This window comes from Cottoperca gobio, chromosome 7, assembly GCF_900634415.1.
Source record: "Cottoperca gobio chromosome 7, fCotGob3.1, whole genome shotgun sequence".
Taxonomy (NCBI): Eukaryota; Metazoa; Chordata; class Actinopteri; order Perciformes; family Bovichtidae; genus Cottoperca; species Cottoperca gobio.
The window spans coordinates 13,559,265-13,586,017 of record NC_041361.1 but is presented as its reverse complement, the minus strand read 5'-3'; the positions used below and the strand labels follow the sequence as shown (position 1 = coordinate 13,586,017).

Here is a 26,753-nt window from a genome sequence, read left to right as displayed (position 1 = left end):
ATAATTAAAATGTTCACCTCCCTGATCAGGGATTGTGTTTACTGCACTTGATTGATCCTCGCTCAAATATATACCTGCCTACAATCTCATCTAAATGTGTATCCTTGGTTTTAGTCTCACTTGTGAAGAGAAGGAAACTAGAGTTGCATTGAAGCCACTAATGTGCCCAATTTATCCAGTGTTCCCACCCACATCCAAACACTGTATGCAGCTCATGAATTATTCTCATATATGTCACCAGTTCCTGTGTCTGAAGCGTTATTATCTCAGAGTTGCAGTGAAATACAAGAAAAGTCAGGCGGAGGAACTCATTGACGTTGCCACCAATAGTCCTGTGCGTGTGTACGTACGCGCGTGTGTGTAGGTGTGTGTAAAGTGATCTCACTGTGTTTCCTGTTTCTCGCACCACTTCTCTGAAGACTCCAAAGAACTGACAGCTCTGACCCACATACACACACACAAACACACACCAGCTTCCTTTAATGATTTATTCAGAGTAAATCTACAGATGGCTTAAAGTCAGAAGACCTCATCATCGTGGAGAAGTTAGAGGTGGCCTCGCCTGGTGATGACTATATTGTGATCATCTGACTTCTGTCTTTTTTTTTCAAATGACTAAAATGAACGCTTATCTAAAGTTGGTTATTTAACTTCCTCACGGTCTGCTCTTCCAACATGGACTTTGTTTTGGTAAGTAATCCAAATCAGATTTAGAGTTTTATTTGGATCATTTTTGTTTCAGGGATGATTGAGCTGCTATGAGTGCATTATATATATATATATATATATATATATATATATATATATATATATATATATACAGTATTGATGTTACCTTGAAAGTGACCAAACAGACAGTATGTCTCAACATTGCTAGATAAGGTCTGTTAAAGGGATTGATTGTTTTTTTTTATCTTAAATGCTTACATATTTATTCATTTGTATATTCTTGGGTGACTTGGGTGAGCATCAGTGACTCCGGGTGATGTTACTGTGAGAGAGATACACAGTATGTTCAGTCTCATTGTTGTGGTTTCAGATTAGTTAACTTTAATATATGTTAAATATATATGTATATATAATATGTATATAGTATAAAATATATGTAATGTAATGTAACATTAAGGCTCAACATGTTGCTTGTGTAAAGGAAAGGACCTTTTTAAAGAGGATAGTGTTGTTTTATTCCAACAATTGCAGACAGAGATTGGCATATCTAACTTCTTCCGATACCTTCAGTTTAGAAAAAGATATTTCTCTCCGTCTCTTGAGGCCCCACACAACAGTTGGATGGAAGGAAACTGACCTACTTAATAAAAAGTGTGTAGTTAGTATTCATTTTATTAAAGACAATCCATGCATCTTCTTCTTTCAATCACATTCAGGAACAATGATGAGAGGAGCTGGGCTCACGGATATCAGAAATGCCTTGGTAGTTAGAAATGAGTCTGGTTCATTCCTCATCGATACGCATCAGGCATGCGCTCCATGTTACACTTCGCAGGCTTCATCTGCACAACAAAAATTGGCAAAACAAAATTCCAGGAGTGTGTGAGAATTGTTTAGGATGATGGTGTGATCCGGGCGCCCAATACCATTGTACCATTGTTTGAACGGAGGTTTTTGAAAGTATGTGACACAGTTATTGATCGTTATTCAGTGTGGTGTCCAAAGAGTTAAAGATTACCAACATAAGCTATAATTGCGGTCTTCACTACACTGCTTACTAGACAACTAATTCCTCTCAAATGAAAATAACAACAACCCTGCAACCAACTCATACAGCGAAAGCATACTCAAAGCTCAACCAGAAAGTTTGACTAGATCTGGCAAATCTTTCAGTTTTATTTTCAAAATTGGACAAATCCCCATTAATGCGTATAATATTACAATAATAATAACAATGTTTATATATCACCTTCAAAAACAGAGTTCGGAAAGTGCTTTGACAGACAAAGCAAAGCGAAAGCAGGATACACAGAAGGCAATAAACAAACAGCAAGCCGGACGTGCTTTATAAGTGATCAGTACAATCTTAAAATCAATTCCAAATCAAACAGTGAACCAATGGAGAGACGAGAGAGACTGTTACATTCGGTTTCTCTCTTTTACATTTTGTTTTTGTTATTATCCCTTCATAGTATGTGTTTATGTATGGAACGGATGTAAATTATTTGAAAATAAGTATTTAATTATGTGAAGACCTGCTTGATATCAAAGGTGCATGAAAACGAAAAAACAAAAGCTGCCGAGCAAAGACTTTATGAGCTGTATTGTATAGTAATATAGTGCTACAGCTGTCACTTTGTATGTCAGCTGTAGTGTGAAAGTGTCAGTTAAATTTGCGAGCATTTTCTTCTCCACACAGACCTGTAACCTCGTCTTCTGTTTTAGGTTTACACACTGATACTTGCCTTACTTTCCATCGGACAGAGTTGCACTGAGGGAATAGAAAAAAACGATTCATGTTATGAAGTGTGCCCACCTGGTAAGTTGTGAACAAGGAGCTTTGTATTGGCCTTGCGTTGTACAGTTCTAGTGGATTAAGCACATATTAACTCTCTTTCTCCTGTTCTCCCAGGATATTATCATTTTGGTAACTGTGATGATCAAGCTGCAAAGTACAGATGTAAGAAGTGCGGTACTGGCACATTCACAGCCATAAAGAACACTGCAAAGGCATGCATTAGATGTGGCGTATGTGGTAGTAAGTATCTTGTACCATTATAGGGTAATAGAAACACATGCTGTCCGCTTGTGAGGTATTGTGTTAGCTTTTTAGGTTACATTTGACCAAGATAATAAATTGGATTGACATTTTTTGGTTATCTAAATGAAAATATGATGCCATTCTGATGAAGTTCCCAAAATTACGTGTGCTGACTGAAGCAATGTTTAAAACTTGATGAGAATAATCCACAAATCATGCTTTCCTGATTTTATTCTCCAGCATGAAATCCTGAGGACACCTTGTCAGTGTTTCTGTCTTAATCCACAGAATTAACACACAGTCCTGTGTTTTGATTTTCCCCACAGATTTTGAGGTGGTAAAAACACAGTGCACCTGTGATAGTGATGTGAAATGTGACTGTATCATGGGATACTACTACAATGGAAATCCTTCCATCGTTGAAAGGGCTTGCCGGAAATGCAATTCTAAATACTGTAAAGGTAAGTCAAAGGGAGTTAAAGTCCTAGGACCTAGGGCCTAGGTTGACGATGACAGCTGCCACATTGATCCATATCCTGTCTTATTCAATATAATATCAACACTCTCAAAAGGAAAACGTATAGTTCTTCGATTTCTCACAATCTCATTTTTTTTTCAGAGATTGATACGAAGCCTGACTACAAAAGGAATTGCCAGTCCTTCTGCCAGAGGTGGGACATCTTACAATATGACAGTTATCTGAAAATACATGTTTCGATTTTACTTTTAGTGACAAAGTAGAGAGCGCACACAGAACCGCAACTGAGGGCAGAAATCAGAAAACTGAAGCTGAGATAATTATTGGATTAATATATTAGACTATCAGAAACTGAAAATGAATCTCTAACATTGTTTCAGTAGTTTAATCAAGCAATCATTGCAACTATGTGCTGACTCCAGCTTCTCAAATGTTATAATTTGCTTTATCTCGTTTCAGATTTGGGTTTTTGACATTTTTATAGACCACACATAAACAAATCTGATCTTTTAACTGCCTTTTTAGTTTTGATCTAAAATCTCTGTGGTCAAATCAAGCATGGCATGAATTTCAGAGTGGTTTTAAACGTCTGCGATTCTCTTGCAAATTGCAAGATTTATTTTTTCACATTTCTTTTAGTTCCTGTTGTTTTTACTGCGGCCCTGCACTACCAGTGCTGAACAGTGTGGCTGCGGATGCTAAACTTCTCAAAATAAAGGCGGTTTTGTTAAGACAGTGAGAGTATTACTAATAAAGCATTACAACTGTGCACACAATATGCTGTTTTACCTTTTTTAGAGGTTTTTAAAGGATAACAATAGTCAGTGCCCATATGAACATTCTTTTGCTGTAGTTATTCCTTTTGTTCATACTGGCATTTAAAAGATCCCTTTCTGATGCGCTTTTAACGTAATCGAAAAGGGACACAATCCACAAATGTCACTCTTTTTGTTACTACACTATCCCTCCACTAAGCTAACTAAGCAAACACAAACCCTTAAAAGACTGACTGATGTTTGAAGACTTAAAAGCTACCCTTTAATGTGTGGATACATGTGTTGCCAGATTCCACTGTTGTCTATAATGTTTTTTTTGTTTTGTTTTCAGCAAGGAGTGTTTAGAACTCCCAGCACCTGCATTTCCACCTTCTCCAAATATATCTACAGCTGCAACTATACCAACATCTTCAAGGATTTATGTGATACCAGCTCCAAAAAACAGTTAGTGCTATAGATGTCCTGTTCTTCAACAAGTGCAATGACAGAATAACTCTCTGTTCTATAGTTTTGAAGTTTTAAGACTCTTAACCCAAATGTACTTTATATTAGCTGTGGATGTTCGCTTGAGTTAAACAGAGCCTGATGTATTCCCCTTTTTGTTGCACCATGTGTGGTCAGTGTTAAATATTGTTCAAGTTATCCTGTGGATTAGACAGAACTACTGTGTTAGCAATGATGGATGGTGGAATGATGTCTGTGTTTCTGTGTGTCCGCACCAGAGAAGGAAATGGTCTGGCAGTATCCCGTGCTGGTCGTGGGGACAATTCTGGTCTTTCTTGGGCTCGTGCTCTGCGTCAGGAACCTGTTCGCAAACCCAGACAAGTGTCTCTGCTGGAGTGTAAACAAAGACCTGGAGCTGCCTGTCGAGGACCCCAAATTCAACGGTAAGCACTGGTGGAATGTATCGAAGCACATTTACTCAAGTGTATAAGTACAGCAACTTACCTCCTTTTGTACTTTTTTACCATACTACATTTATTTTACAGCGTAAGATACAAGTTATTTTCGAGATTAATGTTTCACATACAAAACATATGATCAATTTGCAAAACTAACCAGTGTTGGGGCGTAAACAATTACATGTGTGGAGTTAGGAATTTAATTTACACATTTTTAAATGTTATTTTCAGTTACAGTTAGTGAGAAAACATGTCATTACTGTTACTAATGGAAAAGTTGGTGATTACAAAGGGGCTACATCTGAGTTTTATATTATTTTTGGTAAAGAAAAACAAGCTCATATGTAGAATATAACATTCAGGTTTTATTGAAGGACGTGTTATAAAAGTGTGACAGTAATCATTGTTGAGTACTGTTGTGAGGTTTACACTGCCTGGTTTAAGCTTTTAGGACCTTTCAGCTTTATTGTCCAGTTTGAAATATTTGTTAGAAAACTAATCAAATGTTATAATTTTCATTATATTGCTGAAATAATAATAAATAGTTACACTACTTATTACATTTGTAACAGGGTAACTGTAACCTATTTAAAAAGTAACCTCCCCAATATGCAATATACAGTGTTAAACAAAAAAATGTCACAGAAATGTAAGCAAGTTTTTAAATGTGCATTCTGTTAAAGCAGGAAGCACACTGATCATATCTGCTTTCCTCCAAACAGAACAACGCAGTCATCAAGACAGCAGCCCGAACACTTTGGTTTGTGCTCAGTTTCATGCATTGTGTGTTGAGATTGCTGTGCTGTAGGTGAACGTTTTGATCACCATTTGTAGTCAGCTGTGACAAACTATCAAGATTTATTAGTGTTTTAAATGCTGAAGAATTTCAACAATCATTCTCTAACATTTAAGAAAGGTGCTTGCTACAAAGATTTTTACTTTCTCTCTCTTGTTTGACCTTTCAAGACATTTAGCATAACTGAGGAAACTCCCATGATGACTCTCAATCAGAGTCCAGCCACGCCAGAACATCCAGCCCACAGCAGTGCTCTAGTACCAGACGGTGAACACAAAGGTAAGATTCAGTGTCACAGTCTGTGAAGGACTTTGTTCAATATATTGTGACGTTGAACATCATTGTTTCTCTCCTGGTGCAGGAGGTGCATCAGAAATCCTCCTCATGCTGGCTTGATATTATACCTACAGGCATTTTCAAAATGTTTTTTACTGCATGGCATCAGATCTTCCGCAAATAAGCTCTCAGGCTATTTCCCACCGGCACTGAAAACTGCAGTCATTAAGCCACTCTTAAAAAATAATAATCTAGATAACGCACTAATGAACAATTACAGGCCCATATCAAACCTCTCATTTTTAAGTAAAATCAATGAAAAGGCTGTTTTTCAACAACAACACCCTGTTGCCCCTAAACAATTGACAGTCACTAACTTTAAAGACCACAAATCGTGCCAGAAATCTCAGACCTAAATTTTAACATCCACATTAAGACAATTCCAAAATAAGCTAAAATAAGTCACCTTATGTATGTAAAGAATTAGAGGACTTTCAGCAGGATTTAGAACAACGGGCCTTTAGCCATTACCTTGTGGTATGAAGGTGCTATACAAATCAACTTGCCCTGCTTTGCCTTGCATTGTAGCATAAAAAAAAACTTGAATTAAGTGATATATGGCATGTTAATATAGGCTTACGGAGCTAAACATGGATCTATTTATCTATTTATTCAAGAAAGATATATCAAAAATGTTGTAAGATTTTAGAAAAATGTGGCAGTGCATTGATCTGCACTATATAATTTTCCCTTCACCCTTTATAAAGGAAGGTCAGAGGTCATCTCGTGATATTATCACTGCTGTAAACAATATTTTTAATAGAGTCACAGGAAGCGTGTATTAAACGCAGTGTTGTGATCTGTTCTGAATCAAGCTGTAAATAATTCATCAGAGCAGTTTCAGTACTGTAGTGAGAGGTAGACACATCATCAAAGAGACATTTTTCATCTTGAAAGTAAGAAACAACTTTCTCCAGAAGAAAGCTTTGTGAAAATGTTCTTGAACATATTCAAGTCTAGACTTTTTCAGGAGCGTTTATGAAGCTGCTTTTTTGAGGTGGAACTGCAACAGAAGTAAAGACAAACTGGTGGTTTGAAGGGTGGAGAGACTTCAAACATCCTATTTGAAAAAAGAGGTATAGTAGGAAGTCTGATTACTGAGTACTTTTCCTTCAAATACAATTCAGTGTATTTTAGTTCTTGCCTGTCTTATTGTAGGTAAAGTTCCAGTTGTATGTAATTTACCAACTCAGCCCCTCCATTTCTACTAGTTTTACCAAAGGAATTTCAGATCATCTGTTTCATGTTGTTCCGAGGTGGTGATAATGATCCTTCATATTTTGTCATTCAAGCAGAAATTGTGAAACAATTCCAATATTTTCTGATTCCAGACTCTCAAATGAGAAGATTTGCTGCTTTTCTTTTTTACGTGTCATTGTAAACTAAATATTTTGTGGTATTTTGATTTTTGGTCGAACACAACAAGTAATGTGAAGACGTCTCGTTTGGCTCTGTGTATTTGCGATGGCCATTTTTGACGTTTCATAGACTAAATTATTATCAATGAATTGAAAAAGGTATCAGCAGATTAATCGATAATTAAAATAAACTGTATTTGCAGCCCTAGTTTGAACTACAAACACTTTCTCAATTACCATCGTCTACTGTCTGAATCTAATAATGTCTACCAAACGTGTGTATTGTATTTATCATAAATGCATTTCGCCTCAGACTTTTAATATTTTTTGTAAGAACAATTCTATTCACACACATTTTGTACACGTCCTCTGCTACCAATTTTCAAGAAGCTTTGAAGTCTCTACGAATTCAAGTATATCAAGTATTTTCAAAGTATGAAGTATAAACATTTCATTTCACACCGAATCTTGAAAGTTGAGAGGAAAAAGTTAATAAGGTTTAGTTTTTTGACGCACACATCTTCTTCAGCTTTGATCATTAAGCTTCCAACACATCACAACTGTTTGAATGTAGCATCACTCGTCATCATGCATGCCTCATGTCAAACACCTTGGGATAAAACATTTAAAAAAGCGTCATGGTGACACCCACCCCATCTGATTATTGATGTGGTGTCCTGTCTTCTTCTGCAGTGCTCTCAGACTCAAAGCGGCAGCCTTTTGATTTCTGCATGTTTAGCACACAATTTATCATTGATCAACCACGTGGCCCGCAGTGTGAAGGTGGAAACTGGAAAACAGGACGCCCTCACTTTTTCGCATCTGTCGGCAAGTCAACGTTAGGGTAAATGACAAATCAGATAATGATGCATGTCTCTGTGAATGATTTGCATCTTTTAACACCTTTGAAATCATCAACATCCAGACATGATCAGGTGTTTTTAATTGTAATATTGAGTGTGAAAGGTTGATCAAACCCGTAGATTTTCATAATTTACAAGACTTGAGTTTTGTTTATTTAAAGCAAATGACAGTAGATGAATGCTTTACTCTTTATAATGCTTTTCAGGTTGTTATTTACTAAATGTCTGTGTTGCCAGGCAAACCTCTGAAATTTAGGAATACCTGAAACACAAATGCATTTCCAGTCATTGATGATGTCATGTTGTTGTGTCTGGCAATTGTGGCTGAGCTGAAAACCCCCCTTGTGTGTGTAGTGCTGTTGGCATTGTGATGAGGATTTTGTTCACTATTCCTCTTTCATAAATTAGTTTTTCTAATAAATATATTCAATCCATAAATATCCTAGACAATCTTAAACTATTGTTATTTCGCTGGAGACTCAGCTCTATACTAGTTTCTTGTTATAGATTTTTTGCTGGCCAACTAATACTGCACAGTCTCTTAGAAAACTTCACTAAAAGTTTTTGGTCTCCTCTGATTGTTTGTGATTCTCTCCTTCCAGCTGCCAAACAAAATGAGCAATCGGAGCACTGGCCGGCCATCGTCCTCTACACCATTATCAAGGAGGTGCCCCTGCGTAGGTGGAAGGAGTTCTTGCGTCTGCTCTCGGTGACGGATCAACAGCTGGAGCGCGTGGAGTTGGAGGCCGGTTTGGGTCTGGGCTCCATTGAGAGGCAGTACCAGATGCTGAGGCTGTGGAGCCAGTGCTCCTCTGCGAGCCTGAATAATGTCTTCTCGGCCTTGGACTACATGGATTTATCCGGCTGTGCCCAGCTGCTGCAGGAAAACCTGGAGAAGCTGCAGTGGAAGCTTTAACTGAAGCAAGGGCTCACAGCCTGCATAAGTTACATGGGAGACAACAGTGCTTCAACCAAGGCCACCAGTTTCTGGAAAGGATGTTACAAACTGTAGCTATTGTACAACCACAGACAGAAATTATGTCACAAATGACTCATACTGAGTCATGCAGCTGTGTCTAATAATCTAGCTAAGAGTTAAATGGCATTACAGAGCACGGTAGAGATCCTGATAGGGGTATTTCCTTTTTTTCCCTACTTCTTTTATTGGTTAAATATCATCAAATGCACTCAAGATACATGTATAATGTTTCCTTTCTTGAGTCTTTATTGGGTTTAGCTCCAAATTGACACTTAAAATGCAGAATTTATTTTACACATAAAAAAGAAATAGGTTTCAGCTGTAGAAGTGGCTTCCTCCAATGCATGTGACAACAACAGCAATAACAACAACTACAATTTTAAAGCAGGGCGTTTTGGCTTGTTAACACTCAGGCAGAACTCTAGTAATCTTGGTGGAGATTTAAAGAAGGGGGAATCTCCTTCTCTCTAGCACACCACCTTAGCTCCACTCTCTTGTGTGCCGTCTCTTAAAGACCGACTGTTAGGTTAGACTCTTCTTCAGTTTATGTATTTAAACTGTGTGAACATTTTTGTGTACTATGTATGATGTTTGAGCAGCACGTCTGACATCTCCGTCATCTCCTTTGAGAATGAAAATCTATTATTAGAACTCAGTCACTCATTCTTGTTACGCACCCTCGTAAGGAAAGAATACTGAAATCCCCACAGGATGTCAGATTTTCAGTTTCCTGCAAATATAGGGTGTCAGGGTGCAGTAGGCCGGGTTTTTCTTCACCACAAATATTCCATCTAAACTGATGGTTTCCTGTTGTGAGGTTGGGGTATCTCACTTTGAGAGCTTTTGTGTGTCATTTCAGCTACTGACAGTAAAGGACTTGGACTTTCCAGTTAAATCCAGTAAATTATTGTTTTATTATAAATCTAGGTCTGTGGGTTTTTGCCTTTGGTCCTTGTGAATTACAGTATGTGTTTGTATATATTTTATAACTATTGTGTTTAATTTTATTACATTTTGCATATTTTAATAGAAAGTTCAATGAGTCGATTATTATACTGAAACTGTCAGGGTTAGGAATTGTATCCTCACTGGAGTAACCTATGCTAAAAATGTGTAGTAACATGGTACTCTAAGAGCCTAAGTGTCATCATACAGTATGTCATAAATAAAGCTTGTGGCCACCAGGTGGGAGCATTGGCTAATTGTTTGAACAGCAGCAGCTGGTGTGCAGTTTTGTGCACAGGACTCCATACAAAGAAAATGCATGCAGGGTGCTGGAGGAACTTTTATTCTTGAGGTGGATTAGTCCAATCTCATGTATTGCAAATTCTACTTCAGCACAAAGAACAGCTGTCCTACATTGTCCAAATTCCCTGGATAGAAAAAGCATAGTTCCCATACAGAGATACATTTTTCATAAAGGCAGTATGCCCATAGACCTACAACTACAGCATCTGAAATTCTGACAGGATTGTTAAATAAAAGATTGTTTGATGAACATATTTTGATATGCGAACAAGTAGCTATAACTTCTGATGAGGGGAGTCAATTAGTCCACCATTTCATGCAGAATTTGATTGGAGATATAAATACAAACATCTAAATGTATTATCATAGTTGTAGCGTCTAATCTATTCCTCTGGGCCACTCCATAATGCCATATATTTTTTTAGACTATGAAATACATTAATAGCTAAAACCCGAGAAAAGGTCGAGTTTCTAAAATGTTTTTCAAGCCTTAGTCAAGTTATGGACACGCAATTTGTGTATATTAGTAAGGAAAATGACGTTGCTCTGCCTCTTTGTAAAAATGTCTGATGGGAATACTTTTTCTCACTTTCACATCTTTCTCTCATTGTTCTCTCGTTCCTAGAAACAGATTTTATCGCCGACGTTTAATCTACGAGCTGCGTTACTTTCTGCGGCATTGCAGTCTTCCAATGAGCACGAGCGTTAGTGGTTTCCGTTGACAACCGGACCCGTGTTCACAAGAACAACAGCTCGCGCACCAGGACAGTCCCATCCACAGAAGAGAGCCAGGAGCGGTTTACCGACATGAAAAGCTAGTTTCGGTTGTTTTATTTTTATCTCGTCGCTATCTCTGTGTCTTTTCCCGCTGTTACAGACTTTTGTTTTTTTTAAACTTCGCTGCTGCTTTTGTTGTAGGCTCTGAGCGCACACACCGTGTTGCCCTGGCAACTCTGAGCCGAAAGCTATTGAATTACAGAAATAGGGCCCAAGTTTTCTCTTCTCGGGACCTTCAATTACAGAAAATGAACTCACATCGACCGTATCGGTGAGTTGTTTCCTTATTTAGAAAGTCACGAAATTAGTTCCGTTAGTTTTGTTGGGTCTACTGTTGAAAACAAAAGCCAAAGGAGCAGGTAGGTGAAGCTGGGCCACAGAAAGCAAGAACTCCCCTTCACACAAGAGAGCTAATAGCTTGTTAGTCTGCAAACAATCATCATATTTAAATTAAGCATTTATTTGAATAATTCTGACCAGTTTTTTCACTAATTTGTCAATGCAATAGTAGTGCGCTAATGTTTTTGCTTTAGGGTATGTTCTTGACACAATATTCCCAATCTTGCTACTGTAAATTGCTTATAATACATTGTATATATATATATATATATATATATATATATATATATATATTTATATATGACTTGACTGTAAGTCATTAAGTGTTTATTGTTAATAAAAGAGTATAATACTGTTGCAAATAGGGAGTTGCATCAGTATGATGCTCCTAATTGAAGCAGATAATAATAAATGTAGTGATGGCTGAATTCCATTTAGCTGCTTCAGTTTCAGGTTCCTGGTATTGTTCATACGGTCACTTACTGACTTACTGGCGCATTTGAATATAACAGAGCCATTGTTAATGTTATTATTAACACCTGTGCTTTTCCTGCTATGACAAGTCAAAATGTCTGCTGTGAGCCTATTCATTACAATAGGCTGAGTATAACATAATAATTTGAAAGTTGAATAATAACTATTATCTTCATTTCTCAGATGATATCAATGTTGTCATCACTGTGATCAGGGGAGGAGAGAAAAACAGATAGAGAGAGTCTGCTGCCTGATCATGACCGCTGTGGTTCGACCTGGAGTCAGTGTTTCAGTGCTATGTGGGGATGGAGACAAGCTCCTTGAGGCTGGCGAGCTGGGGAGGGCTACCTCTCTCTACATGTCTGCCTTCAGGACTCACGCCGCCTCCACCATGTCCCACATGCGGAAACTGAAGTCAGGCCTGGGTGGGGTGATCTCTATTCTAGAAGGTTGGCTTGACAGTCATGGGGAGAACCACCCTGCGGAGGCTCTTAATAAAGGTCTTGCAGCTGTGTTTCTGTCCACACTCTGCCCCAACAATCTGTCAGCCACCATTTTCAAGATGGAGTCTCTCCTTCAGAGTGGCGGGCATGGCTGCGAGGAGATTTTTGCTCGCTGCACTGCTCTGCTTGAAGGGATTCAAAACCCTCATCCTCAAGATGCGACTGGCATGATGTTGGAGATAACTCGAGCCCTGGCCTGCTTGTTCTCAGAGCCTCACAGTATCAAGGGACTGAAGCTTTACCTAAAAGCTTACCAGAGTAACACATCTGAAACCATCGCACTGGTGAAAAGCAGACAAGCTCAGCACCTACCTAAAATAGTGAAGGCCTTTAAAGACCAATTACTGCACATAAACCCCTCTTTAATATTTGACAGTGAGCGTGCAATGACAACAAAGGAGAGGGAGAAGCTAGATGTAGAGACTTCGTCTACAATCATTACGTTTTTATTGGCTCTCTCACCTGGTAATCGAGAAGTGCAGGAACTTCAAGCAGCATATTTGTTTTTGACAGGCAAGTTTATGGACAGTGCAGAAGTGTTCTCCGGTCTCTTGCATCATGGTTATTGTCAGAGAACGTCAGAGAGTAGTACAGACAAGTCATTCCAAGACTCTCCTGAGAGGAGAGCTGGATTCTTAACCAGTCGAGCAGCTGCCTGCTTGTCAGCAGGTGGACGGACAGCAGAGGCGTGCAGGGATCTGGGGGAGGCATTTGAGATCCACCCTGCCACTGCCCGAATTTATTTTCAAAAGCTATTTACAGATCATGGCACAGGGGTGGCAGCTCGCAACCATCTCCGTCAGCAGGCAGAGAGAGGCCTGTCTGGTTACAGAGAAAGGGTTCTCTTCCGTCCAGACCTGCGGTCCACTGAAGGAGTTGAGCTGCTGGACCCTGCAATCACTCAGTTACGGACCCTGTGCCATTTAGAGGCTGACGGAGGAGGGAGGGAGCTGCGGGTGCGACTTGCTGACTGTCTTCTCCTCAGAGGGGAACACAAAGAGGCCCTCTCTATCTGCAGCCAGCTAGCTGCTGCTCAAGGTCAACAGAGCTATCAAAACACGGTGCAGGTTCTTCGTGGATATGCACGACTTCTCTCAGATGACCACAAGGGGGCTTTAGAAGACTTCCAGGCTGTGATTGAACACAATGCCCCCCACCCATCCAGCTGTGTGCGGGCACTTTGTGGCAGGGGGCTCCTGCGCATGATGGGGGGGTTACACTATCTCACAGCTCTAGACTATGTGACGGCCAGCGGGCTGCACCCTCAGGAAACAGCACTGACTGTTCGCTGCTTAGTGCCATGGAACTACCGGGGGCTGCTGTTTACTGTTTTACTGGAGCAGGGACGAGTCATGCTGGAGGGGACAGGAGAGCACAAATCCAAGTCCAGGTCCAGTGAAGACTCCGTCACTCCGTCAAAGAGAGACAACCACAAATCAGGGTATGATGTTTTTAGTTCTGTGTACTTTTTTTAGTTCTGTTTAGTTCATGGTCTTTAGTTAAAGTTTATCTCAATAAAACTACACATTTCAGTTTAGGATCTTTATTCTGATGAAAATATTAATTCATGTTCTCTCGATGCCTTTTCTTATCCTGCTCTGTGCATTAGGACTCCTGCTCGTGTCCAGTCTCTGGCTGCGCTGCTGATGGAGCTCCAGCCTGGTGCTGATGGGTCTCAGATCCTGGCAGCAGATGCCTTGTACCAGCTTGGCCGGGTGGAAGAGGCCTACCGGCTACTACTTTCCATCGGATCCACCAGCCCGAGGGCACCCATCCTGGCTCGCCTCGCCCTGCTGCAGCTTCACAGAGGCTTTCTTTATGACACCAATCAGGTGTGTATGTTTGGGGCGGTGAGTCCCAAAGTGAGGTGCAGAGGCACCAGCATGTTTTTTCAAGAGGAGTCCAGGATCTGTTTCATTAGGAAAACTAGAATTTCATTATTATTTATTGTGAAAATGTACAGTTATGTGATTCATGCCATGTGAAGATTTGTTGAATGTTTCAATCAGTGATTTCACAATCTTAACTGTAATTTGTATATGAGTTAATGTAGCCTTTGTCAAACGTGGTGCAACAGAAAATCTTTATTTGTCTCAACACACAAAATGTAGGACACAAATACAAATATTTTACAGCAGAGCTGCAACGTGATGAGCTACAGTGCCGACAGTCTAGTCACCTGTAGAGTCAGCAGCATGTTCAGCATTTGGAGTACAAATCCAGTTGATTTATCTTTACTCTTTTTCATTAATGAATTTTGAATGTATTTGTATGTCTATTTTCTCTGCAGCTGCTGAAAAAGCTTGTTCAGTGCAGCGAGACAAGCTGCTTGCGCCCCCTGCTGGCGGTGGCACAACAGAAGGACCGGACACAGCTGCAGGCGCACTGCCACTCCGCTGCGAAACGCATCCTGGAGGGCACGCGAGAGGAGAGCACCGTCAGGGAGGCTGTGGCTTATCTCTCCATCGCTATCATGGCCTCTGGTGATTAGAATGAGATTGATGAGATATTGATGTTTTTTAATGGTCTGATTCTGATTGTTGACTTAATAAATAGTGGGTGATACTTTAATATAGATAGGATTAGAGGGATAAAGAGAAAGGGTGGCACAAAACAGAATCTTTCTTTCTGTGTTTGGCTTCAGTTCAGTGGAGTTACACAACCTTTGAATACTGAACACAGAGCAGGCAGATTGGCTTTGTATTAGACATCCAACCTGAGCAGAATCAACACAACACATGTCAACACTTCATCACATATCACGCTGTGTTTTCTTGATCAGTCCTTTTTTATGTATACATATGGAAGTAGTCAATACAATTGAAAAATTATAAAGCTTTGAATATTGTGAAACCAAACAAATAATTATATGTTGCCAGGTGGCGAGGCAGCAGAGTCTTTGCTGGAGAGAGCGAGGTGTTACGCCCTGCTGGGCCAACGAAAGACGGCCATCTTTGATTTCAGTGCTATTTTGAAGGAGCACCCGAAACACGTTCAGGCCCTCTGTGGAAGAGGCTTCACCTATCTCATGCTGAACCAACAAAAGGTGTTCTTGAGTTGAAACGCTGTCACAACATGCTGTAGTACGGTACATTAAACAGTTAATTCCTGTTATCTGGCCTTCTCTAAGCCTTCAAGCTACAATAGTCAGCTTTACACATTAGTGGCTGCAACTGGCAGTGAAAGGTAAAACACTAGAATCTCAGGAGGCACAGTACATAGTGACATCTGTAAACTGTCATGCTTATGTTGAGCAACGTGGGCAAGAAAAAAGAGGCAAAAGTTGTACTGTATGATTTCATGTTGGCAGAGATGTCAACACACCTACATATAGGAATAATGTGGGCAAATGGGATCTACAGAATCTCAGGAGATGACATTTCTTTATTTTGGCTGATAAAACAGATTTCTATACAAAAGTGTATATTGCATCTGTAGACTATATGCATGTTAAATTCAAATATAAAATTCAAACTGCCTTTTCCCCTCAGGAATGCACTCATGATATCTTGGCAGCACTTCAGATAAACCCTGACATAGGCATCAAAGACATCCTGTCACTCAATGACAAGGCACGGAAGCTGGTCTGTGATTGGTTGCATGAGTTCTGTCGGACCAATCTGTCAGATATCCTGCTCGCTAATGCTGTCCCCTGCCAGGAAGAGCAGCTCAGAGAGGCTTTTGTAATTGGTGGAGCTCTGATGAGGACTGACTGCAGAGACCCCAGATGGCATCTCCTCTATGTGGACATACTCTTAGCCAAAGGTGAGAGGGGAACTTTGCCAAACTTTGCTGCTAAAATACCCAGTGTGATCCTTGTTGTCACTGGAAACGGTCTGCTAGGGAGATAATTTAGGCTGTTTGGTGTTTCCACTTTGATAAAAAAAAAACATTGAACCTAGTGTTCCTTACTTACAGTAATTCTTACTCCTGCTGTTATGGTCCCTACGCTCCAGGTGAAGTTAAGGCAGCAGGCGCTCATCTGTGCCAGGTGTTCGGCCAGGAGCCAAGAGATGCAGTGGCCCAGGCCAGGCTGGGTGTGGTCGAGGCCTGGCAGAAGAACTACCGCAGCGCAGCTCACAGGCTCAGCAAACTGCCTGAGAAAGACCCATCCAGTCTGGTCTTCTTGCTTTCGCTGATCCCATTCAATCAGCGAAAACGCATGGCACAGGTAAGCCTACGTGCAGGAATCCTAGGTTCAGTTCAGAGTTATTTATGCTGACTATAAATAGAGAGCTATATAGTATAATATAATAAAAAAGTAGAGTGTTGCAAACTAAAAAATAAAAGAATACACAGTATATTATAATATGTTCAATTCTACATCACTTAATGATTTGTGTTCAAGATTGCTTTATATGTAAGCTACTATGCATTTATTGGATTGTAGAATAAACTCACTCACTAAAGAGATTCACTTCATTTACTGTCAAACGTGTGCTGTCATTGTTCAGTCTTATCACACTGAACTGTGATTATGTGAAGCTCCTGGTATCTTTTGTCAAGATCCTTTCTTATTTCACCAGCATGGAATTTAGATTAAATCTCTTCTGTCGGATCTAATCTTCTTCTGTTTTTACATGGTATCATACTTATTTACTTCCCTTTTTATGGTTTAACAAAGTGCTGTAATGGCACCTCCATCAATTTAAGAGGTTCTCTCCGAAGTTATCACAACAAATATTTCATATGCTTGAAACGGACGGCACGGTCCTAAAAGGTGGAAAAGTGTGCATAATGTATGATGATGGAGAACATCAATTAACAATTTTACAATACTTACAAGACAGGGCAATGTCATCTTACCTTAATCTGGATAAAGTATTGTAATTAAGTAGGTAAGTAAGTAGTATTTATTTATAAATTGTATATTAATTGCTCTGCATCTATATTGTAACAGGCAGCAGCACAGGAGGCCAGCAGAGTGTCATCAGGTGGCCAGTGGGATCAGGCCCTCTCACTGCTGACTGTGGCAGTACAAGCAGTGGGCTGTCACAGACTCCATTATCTTCGGCAGCGGGCTGCTTGCCTCGCTCAGCTGGGCCTACACGAGCGTGCCATATCGGACCTGGACACAGTTATCCGGAAACACAGTGGATCCGACTCCAGCTGCTCAGATGACCCCAAAGTCTGGGCGGAGGACCTGTGTCGGCGAGGCCGCAGCCTGGTGCTCTGTTCCAGAGAAGGAGCAGCGCTTGAGGACTTTTCTCAGGCCTTGGAGCTCCACGGGAAACAGACCATCCAGTGTGTGGAGGCTGGACTGGGGAGGCTACGTCTGGGTGAGTGCTTCCTGCGGGGGGCGCTGCAGCACTATGGGGAGCAGCAGCTCAGTAAAGCCTCGACACTGATTGAATGTGGCCTAGTTGTGGACAGTGAGAACACAGAGCTCCGCAGACTGAGGGCAAAGGTCAAACGAGAAGTGGCCAGCCCCTGCAATATCAACTAGTGTTGATAGACATAAACGCACAGGAGCTCCAGCCGAGCTCAGATAATGTAGTATTGTATGTAAGTATGTAATGTCGTATTGTTGAGGAACAATCTAAAACAACTTACGAGCACATGTTTGACGGGTCTTTGAGGACACGGTGCTTCAGTTCATATTATGTCTTCCAATTTCAATTTAAGTTTGGAGCATTGACAACAGTGATTGTTATAGTATTTAATACCTTTATAATTACAGCAAAGCAGCATGTTGAATATGAGAGGAGCATTTGTAGAGGTTTTCAACATCACACATCTGTTAAATGTTTTATTGTCCCGTATTTAATGAATAGATTTAACTTCGGCAGTTCAAACATTTTGTGACTGAAACATCAGTAATTGAATTATTGTGGACAAAACATGAGGTTCATGATCATTATATGGTATGAAGGAAACAAACATCACACCTAGATAAGAGATTTAAAAGTGCCCAATGTGCAGGTTTTATGTTTTTGAAATGGGGAAGGCACCATTTTCTTTAATCATATACATGACAGCAAACATAAATTAGTAAGCATACATACAGGAAAACAGAAATAAATACTGTATTAAAGCATGTTCAAACACAAGTACAAATGCTCTAGTACTCGTCTCAGTGCATCAAGATTAAAAAAGGAAGTTGGATATAGCACCCCATTTACATATACTGTATGTGTAACTTGTGTTGAGACTACATGCACTTTGGTATTATGCCAACCCAGTAATGTATTGTGGTTCCATGTTGCCGAAGACGGATTTCTCCCACTCACTCATGAGGTCAAAATGCAGCGGGCGGTCACAGAAGGTGCAGGAAGCTGTGGCCGGGCTGCTGACCAGAAGCCCGGCCTCCTGCCACACCTCCAACAGTTTCTCTGTGAATGGAAAACAGACACTCGTGAGAATGAACAATTAATGCCAATATTTATTTCTCTTTAATTCTCTCTCTTAAAACGTAATCTCTGCTCATTTTAGCACCAAGGTTATAGCGTTAGTTTTGCTTCTCAGGAAAAAAATATTTAAAGATCTCTACGGAGTATTGTCATTTTTACAGATGCCAAGAGACTCACTAAGGGCAAACATAAATTACTTTTACCGGCCATTGTCCCCAGTTAACTTGTTTGGACATTTACTAGAACACCTCTGGCTCTCCACACTCACCCACAAAGTACTCCATCATGGCGGGGTTGTGATGAGGAGACGGAGCCAGACGCAGCAGCTCCTCACCACGAGGCACTGTGGGGTAGTTGATGGCCTGGACGTAGATGTTGTGTCTCTCCAGCAGGATGTCACACACCTTTGTGTTCAGCTCAGCGTTGCCCACCTAGAAAAGTGATCACGAAAGGTGACGTGAGCCGTAGAGTGGATGCCGTTATTATGTCAGAATTAAAGCCATTACTGTTGTTGACCTGATAGAGTCAAGAGTATGCCACTAGAAATATATTTATATATATATATATATCTTGTATATGATGCATTACATTTTCTTTTATTACAAATTAATTAATTCAATGAGCTGATGCATTAAAAAAACATTATATTGTCATAACTTCATTTTAAAATGGTATCACAAAAAGATTTGAGTTTGCATAATTTAAATGCAATTTAATTTTAATGGTTTATAAAGATTATTAATTGGATTATAATTAAACACTGAAAAAGTCTAATTATTCCGTTGGCAATCTTTAGACTCCATATGTTTCATGCTGTACTTGAGGAGCTATAGAGAAGTAGACATTAAGGCCTCTGATATTTTGACTAGTCACAGTAGTAAAAGCTCAGGTGTCAGTAGTAACATTAATGGTGTGTGACAGTGAGCAGTGGAAGGGTACATAAAGAAGAATGCTGTTATAAGTGCCATTTTGCCCTTTGAACAGATCATTATCTGTGACAATTATTAGATAAATCGCATTATTCTCATATAAAAGATACTCATAGTACAACTCCTGACAACTAGATCAGTCAGACGAGGGAGATATGGAAGTGGAGGCAGCAGCAGAGCTAAACCTTCATACCCGTATGGGGATGATGTGGCTGGGACAGTTGACCACAGGTAGGCCCTTATCCATGAGCAGCTGCCTCATGTGTTTGACGTTCCTCTGGTGGGATCTGCGCAGCACCTGGCCCTCGGGGCTCTTCAGGACCCGGACAGACTCCAGGGCTCCAGCCAGGACCATCGGGGGCAGGGCGGTGGTGAAGATGAAGCCGGCTGCAAAGGAGCGCACCGTGTCCACCAGGGCAGCGCTGCTGGCGATGTAGCCTCCGACACAGCCAAAGGCTTTGCCTGGAACAGATGACAAAAGGTTATGTGAGGTGAGGAGACAGGAAGTAATCAGTAATAGGAGCTCCTTTTATTAAATGTAGCATCCTTAACTTGAGTATTTCCACTTTATAGAACTTTACTTTTCTATACTATTAAAATTCAGAGGGGATTTTACTCCACACATTTATTTGAAAGCTAAAGATTGATAAGATTGATATTATACAAACATTTACTTCTGCAATATGTATTGTAACAGATACATCTACCCAGCAGTATATGAAGTTCTTCTGAAAATAATTGTTCCAAAAACGATAGTAGTAATATTAATAGTTATATAACCTATACAACAGCATAACAGTTGGAAAACGGCCATTTTGCATAATGTGTACTTTTACTTTTAATACATATGTAGATTTATTACTGTTCTGTTGATAATGAGACTAAATTCACTGTTGTATTTTGAAGTCACAAATATTATACTTTTACAGAGTTAAATGATTTGATGAATGATTGATATTGGTCCAGTGTATGTAATCAATCTTACAATTAGGATGTATCTTGTTACACCACTATTCATTTGATGTTTTAGTTTGTTTTTGTATTTATTGCCTAGTGAAAACTTGCAACCATGCCTTGTAAAGTCAAGTGTTGTAATCCAGGATTAGTTTGCACTTGATATGTGCTTGACATGGATTTCTACCTAAAACCCTGCAGTTGTCATAAAGCTACACACGGCAGCGACTCCCTGATGATGGTTTTATCAGTACGGCCAGAGAGGGAGGAGATCAGGCACCCAGCTGATAAAACCTCTGCTTCCTCTGATGAGAGCTCACTCCTCTCTTGCCCTCATTTAACCAACATTGGAGGAGTATCACGCCTGTTGAGAGCTATTGCTGCCGCATTGGCAATATGACAGCATCAGTTGGAGAAAGTGGTTGTAAATAGGAGTTTAGCCAAGAAAAGAGACAGTTTGAAGCCGTTTGCCTTGCCCTTTTGGTGTAATAGTATACAGCATTTCATAACAAAACAAAACAGTCGGCTTACTTGTGTAGAAATGTTTACTGGACAATATGTTTATTTCTTCAAAATATACTCACCTAAGGTCCCAGATACAATGTCAATCTTATGCATAATGTTGTCCCTCTCTCCCACTCCAGCTCCGTGGGCTCCGTACAGACCCACAGCGTGAACTTCATCAACAAACGTCAGAGCTCCGTAACGATGAGCGACATCGCACAGCTCCTCCAGAGGACATATGGCACCTGAAAGCCCCGAACAATAAGGTGTATTAATTACAGCTGTATATTCATGTTGCAAATGTCATCACTGTGTAAGATCCATAAATGCTTATATGTGGAGAGTTATTTTCTATATTTTCAAATATAAAATTCTCAGAGGATTTATATTGACACAAGCTTTTTGTGTTGGGGTTTAAATATCCTTCTCGATATGGTTCCAGTCATCCATTCAGTTTACTTCGATTTGGGCTTTATGGAGCTGTCAGCGGTGTAATATCACACAGAGATCTAGAGCAGAGGGGAAAACTAGTTCCTCCCATGAGAGACAGAGATTAATGACAGATAATGCAGACTAAATAGATTATAGAAATATAAATACTCCAAATCTGGCTCTCTCTGTATTAGCTCTGAATTATGAACTATGCAGATGATGACTGTTGGACTTAATTTCTAATATACATAGAATTAACAATTTTGCGGTGGCATTTCTTCTCATGAATGGTACTTAAAACCTCAGTGTTTAAGAGTTTATTTTTTATTTATTATTCTTAACATTGTTTATAGCCCATTAGCCAATTTTACATTCTCATTTCTTAATCTTGGAGCATTTTATTATTAAAATTATAGATATATTTTGGCTGTATTGTAAGCTGGAGATTCCCATGACCACACAGCCACCAATACAGTAAACTAATAATAATTCTACTTTTTTAAACTTTGTATTTATGATAATTTTTTACATTATAAGAACAGTAACCAAAAAGCCAATTAGAAACAAAAAACAAACAAATATGATGTCATGAGATGATGCCTAATTCAAAATATAATATTGTACGCAATACATATAATAATTATGAAAGATCTGTATCAGTGTCTAAATAAACACATTAAAAAGACTCTTAAAAAGACATATATTTATATTTCTTTCCTTTTTAAAACTACTGTATGCATCATATTACTCAGATCAGTCTGAGTAAATTTAATATTGACTCTTGATTTAAATGATCTCTTTATCTACTATTTCTGCATAGAAAAGCTACATGCAGGTAGGTTTACCCTTCACAGTATATATGAGTAAATAAATTAAATCTAAATAATCTCCTCTATCACTGCAAATTAACATTTCGTAATACTCACCGTCCATCGAGTGCACGGTCTCGAATGCCACTATTTTAGGTGTCTTGGGGTCCGAGCGTTGCAGCAGTTCCTCCAGGTGTCGGCTGTCATTGTGGCGGAAGATGAAGCGCTTGGCTCCGCTGTTCCTGATGCCCTGAATCATTGATGCGTGGTTCCCTGCATCAGAGTAGATCTCGCACCCTGTACATCACAGTGAACACACCATGCATGAAACCAGTGGAGCTGACTTCCCTCCAAACAGTTTAGATAATATCACCTTTTCTACAATGTATGCAAATAATATGGGTCAGAGGTCAGTATTCACCTGGCAGCATGTTAGCCAAAGTGAAGAGGGTGGAGTCATTTGCCACGAAGCAGGAGGAGAAGGCCAGAGCCGCGTCTTTCTGGTGGAGCTGGGCCAGCTCCTTCTCCAGAGACACATGGAAGTTACTGGTGCCGGAGATGTTCCTGGTCCCGCCTGATCCTGCGCCGTGCCTGTCCACAGCATCTCTGAGATCATCCAGAACAAAACGATAAAACGTTCGGCTCACATAATCCATGCCATGAAAGGTATCCCGTCTCAAACATCAAAAATATTGATTCCAGGTGCTGCAAAACCCACTGATTAGCAAAAGAAAGTGAGACTAGATCGACCCCCTCGTGTACATCTACCATCAAAACACAAATGGTACAATGGCTGGATTCAGCTTCAGGCTTGCTTTTTGCCAGACAAAAATCAGGGTTTGTGACTGGACTTGGACTTGACTACCATCAGACTTGATTAACTTGACACTTGCCTTCTTGAGTTGACTTGAGACTTGACAGCAACATTTTACCTGATTGCATTGAGGACCCGTGGGTGGCGACTCATTCCCAGATAGTCGTTGCTGCACCAGACGGACACCTGGGAGCCCTCCCGCCCAGAGAAGGAGTAATCCTCAGCGAAAGGGAACACCTCAGCGCTCCTGTTCACGGTCTTGAAGACTCTGTATGTGTGGTCCTTCTTTTTCTCAGAAATCTTCTCAATGAAGAAGCGATCATAGTCGTAGCTGGGGCCGACTGCAGGGGTGACAGTTTTGACTTATTCAATTACAGCATTCAATTAACGACTAATCTAACAAAGCAAATAAAGATACATGTATTACTAGACTTTAATCATATCAACCCAAAGTTTCTTGTGTCAGTCGTTAGTCCTGTAAGTTAAATATGTTGCTGGGTTTGGCTTCAATAGGTGACATCAGAGGGTTTGAGATCATTTGAACTGTAAACATACCCATGTTGTCTTTGAGCAGGTAGGTGACAGTGTTGGTTTGAGCTGATGCTGGGAGGATTGAATCCTTTAAACCCTTCAACAGTGAAGTCATCAAACCTATGAAAGAGGAGTGCAGGTCTGTCAGTGTGAGATGTTACTATTCGGTCCTGGTTTTGTGTCTTCCCACTGATATCTGGCTTCTGTTAAAGTTTGCATTCAGTCACTCTGTGTTGTGTATGTTCACTTCAGACTCATTACAGCTGCTCAATTATTTCTCACCTTCTTGGACGTCCTCCTGTACTTCTGGGCTGGCTCGGACCATCCCAATCTGAGAGGTGACAAAGGGGCAGCCCTTTGATACGGACACAGCCACCTGAGTAGCTCTCTGAGCAAACAGCCTCCTTTGCTCCAAAGTAGGAAGTCGCTGACTCCTTGGTTTAGTGGGTGAGTCGCTCAGCTTGGCCTCCAGAGAGGCTGTGCCGCTCACACTGATCTGGCGAGCGATGATGGGGCATTGATAGGCCATAGACAGCAAGGCGGCTCCAGTTCTCCTTAAAGATGGCTTAGGCGCAGACTTCAGGAAGGGGCAGTGATGAAGGAAGGCAGCCATTGTACAGCAGCTGTTCTTACTCTGAGTTAGGATAGAAGATAGGAAATTAATTATATTCCACAAAACATCCAAGGCATATGGCATATTTAAACACATCCAGGAGGACAACAGGTTGTGTGAACTATGTGAATTAGAGGTCAAGAATTAATCACACTTTGTTCTGTATTCTCCTTATTATGATGAATTTGGAATATCTAAATTAAATTATTGTTTCTAAATCTTGGAAAAAATGTCAGGATATATTTGTTTAGTATTATTTGTAATTCATTCAACTACTCTGGTTTCTGGTCTCCTTTTCTAAATGATAGTGTCTTGTAAGCCTGTTGGCTGGGCGTTTCATTTATGCATGACACAATAATAATACATATCAATCGATCATATGCATTATATCTGTGAAAAGTATCAATTTCATTGCAGTCAGGATGTGTTATGCATTTACTTTTACATTAAGAAATTGTTGCCCAAAACTCAAATCTCATCCTTTATATAGTCAGGTGACCAAAATGTAAAACGAGGATGACTGAACGTGACAATCCCATCACAGTTCACAAAGTCAAACATGTTCAAAGCGGCCAGAAATGTATATAGTGGTTCAGTTTAGCTACGGAGAGCAGCTGGTGCCTCCTCCAGGGTGCGGCAGGTTACTGCTGCTTATCTTGACTCTGCAGGCACTCAAGTACGGCCCTGACAGACGTCATCAGCTGACACTGGTTACCTTTGAAATAATCCTCAATAAAACACAGCAGGGATGCATCTGCTTCTTTTGACATATAACTTTTATTTCCCTACTCTTAAAAGTTTCTCAGACTCAGAGGACAAAGTGAATGTTGAGTGTAATACTCAGCCAATAAATAATCCACCAAATGATGATAAATAATTAATTAATCCAGTTTTCATATTCTGATGAGCACCTCTATGTGTAGTTCAATTTACAAACAAAAGCCGGCTGTATCACTTCCCTCACAATCTCCTGCGGTCAGCAGATAAGGCAATTCTTGGAATGTGTGGCTTTCTCCTGTGGTCAGATGTAATCTTTGCGTTAGTGTCTTTTAAAAGGACCACAAGTAGGCCAAAAGTTTTTTCTTAGTAATGTTTTTTTTGTCAATTAATACATTATTAAACTATTAAACACATGTAAAAAAATAAGCCACACATGCTTTAGTTAATTACACAGGCTGACGTTTCCATATCTCATGTTTCTTCTCATTGACTGTCAGCAAAAGTCATTTAAGGATACAATGTGTGTTCACTTATATTCCTCCCTGTAGTGTTTTCTCCACTACATGGAGGAATAAATATAGCATACATTCATATACAAAATAATGCTATATTCAATGCTGTATGCATAGCTTGGAACAATACATTTGGTCACATGGCAGCGTACAGTATATAACAATAACATTGATTCTAATAATACTAATAATACTCAGTAATAGTATGATTACCACCACCCACCACTACTACTATTACTAAAAATCTAAATAATGATAGTAATGCTGATAACTACAACAATAACATCATCATCATTAATAATAATTAAATAATAATAATAATAATAATAATTAGACCAATTATTGACTAATTAAGCAACCCCAACTGTTCTGTTAATACACCTTGTGACTATGTACATAGTGCATAGTATTTTATAATGCTTGTTTTATCTCATGTATTTGCTATTTGTATTATTGTTAATCTGCCCGGGGATAAAAATGAGCTTTTAGCTATATCTCTGTATGATACATTGGATTTTGAGTATTGAAATATATGTTTATTATATGTGGTCCCTATCAAATATAGTTGTAAATAGATAAGTAATAAATGAGAAGTTAAGAAGCTCACCTGTTGACCTACACTGAGGACGAACTTCAGAACAGCAAATAGTCAGAGGGTCCGAAAGTGTCAGCAGTTATTAGTCGGATGTTGAGGAGCATTATGCAATCAGCTCCACTCCCACCACACAGAGGATCATACACTGGGCTCAGCTTTGGGGGCCACCCAGGGAGGGGTGTGTGTGTGTGTGTGTGTGTGTCTGTGTGTGTGTGTGTGTGTGTGTGTGTGTGTGTGTGTGTGTGTGTGTGTGTGTGTGTATACAGCAGTGTTTGAATGTAACTAAGTACATTTACTCAATTACTGTACTTAAGTACTTTACTTGTTTCTTTTCACGCTCCTCTCCACTTTTTATTCCACCACATTTATCTTATTTATTTATAAAACATATGAAAATATACAAATACAGCTGAAACAAAGAGTTGATTGACAGGAAACTGGCACTACTTTT

The 26,753-nt window shown here is 39.8% G+C and overlaps 3 protein-coding genes across 6 annotated transcripts; 2 read left to right on the top strand and 1 right to left on the bottom strand.

The window, feature by feature from the left end:
- Positions 1 to 429: 429 nt before the first annotated feature.
- On the top strand, positions 430 to 10,465 carry LOC115011263 (tumor necrosis factor receptor superfamily member 25). The gene is made up of 10 exons (XM_029436343.1): positions 430 to 690; positions 2,395 to 2,488; positions 2,582 to 2,707; positions 3,037 to 3,171; positions 3,330 to 3,381; positions 4,296 to 4,408; positions 4,687 to 4,851; positions 5,589 to 5,626; positions 5,833 to 5,941; positions 8,822 to 10,465. Exons 1-10 carry the CDS (start codon positions 676 to 678, stop codon positions 9,133 to 9,135), a joined length of 1,161 nt encoding a protein of 386 aa, XP_029292203.1. The 5' UTR covers positions 430 to 675; the 3' UTR covers positions 9,136 to 10,465.
- Positions 10,466 to 12,292: 1,827 nt separating this feature from the next.
- Positions 12,293 to 18,090, top strand: ttc34 (tetratricopeptide repeat domain 34). The gene is made up of 7 exons (XM_029435932.1): positions 12,293 to 13,980; positions 14,149 to 14,371; positions 14,830 to 15,022; positions 15,419 to 15,585; positions 16,031 to 16,304; positions 16,496 to 16,710; positions 17,440 to 18,090. The coding sequence occupies exons 1-7, from the start codon at positions 12,293 to 12,295 to the stop codon at positions 17,983 to 17,985; spliced, it is 3,306 nt and encodes a 1,101-aa protein (XP_029291792.1). The 3' UTR covers positions 17,986 to 18,090.
- Positions 18,091 to 18,183: 93 nt separating this feature from the next.
- Positions 18,184 to 26,468, bottom strand: alas2 (aminolevulinate, delta-, synthase 2). 4 transcript variants are annotated; one of them, XM_029435744.1, is made up of 11 exons: positions 26,315 to 26,425; positions 25,435 to 25,490; positions 24,145 to 24,496; positions 23,887 to 23,982; positions 23,450 to 23,672; positions 22,939 to 23,123; positions 22,635 to 22,814; positions 21,357 to 21,521; positions 20,012 to 20,280; positions 19,158 to 19,320; positions 18,184 to 18,871 (listed from the first exon to the last, which is right to left on the bottom strand). In XM_029435744.1, the coding sequence occupies exons 3-11, from the start codon at positions 24,473 to 24,475 to the stop codon at positions 18,708 to 18,710; spliced, it is 1,776 nt and encodes a 591-aa protein (XP_029291604.1). In that variant the 5' UTR covers positions 24,476 to 24,496; positions 25,435 to 25,490; positions 26,315 to 26,425; the 3' UTR covers positions 18,184 to 18,707. The 4 variants fall into 4 exon arrangements, with proteins under 4 accessions (XP_029291604.1, XP_029291603.1, XP_029291602.1 ...); XM_029435743.1 differs by having other exon boundaries at positions 25,387 to 25,490; positions 26,315 to 26,424; XM_029435742.1 differs by lacking the exon at positions 25,435 to 25,490 and having other exon boundaries at positions 26,315 to 26,468.
- Positions 26,469 to 26,753: the final 285 nt, after the last annotated feature.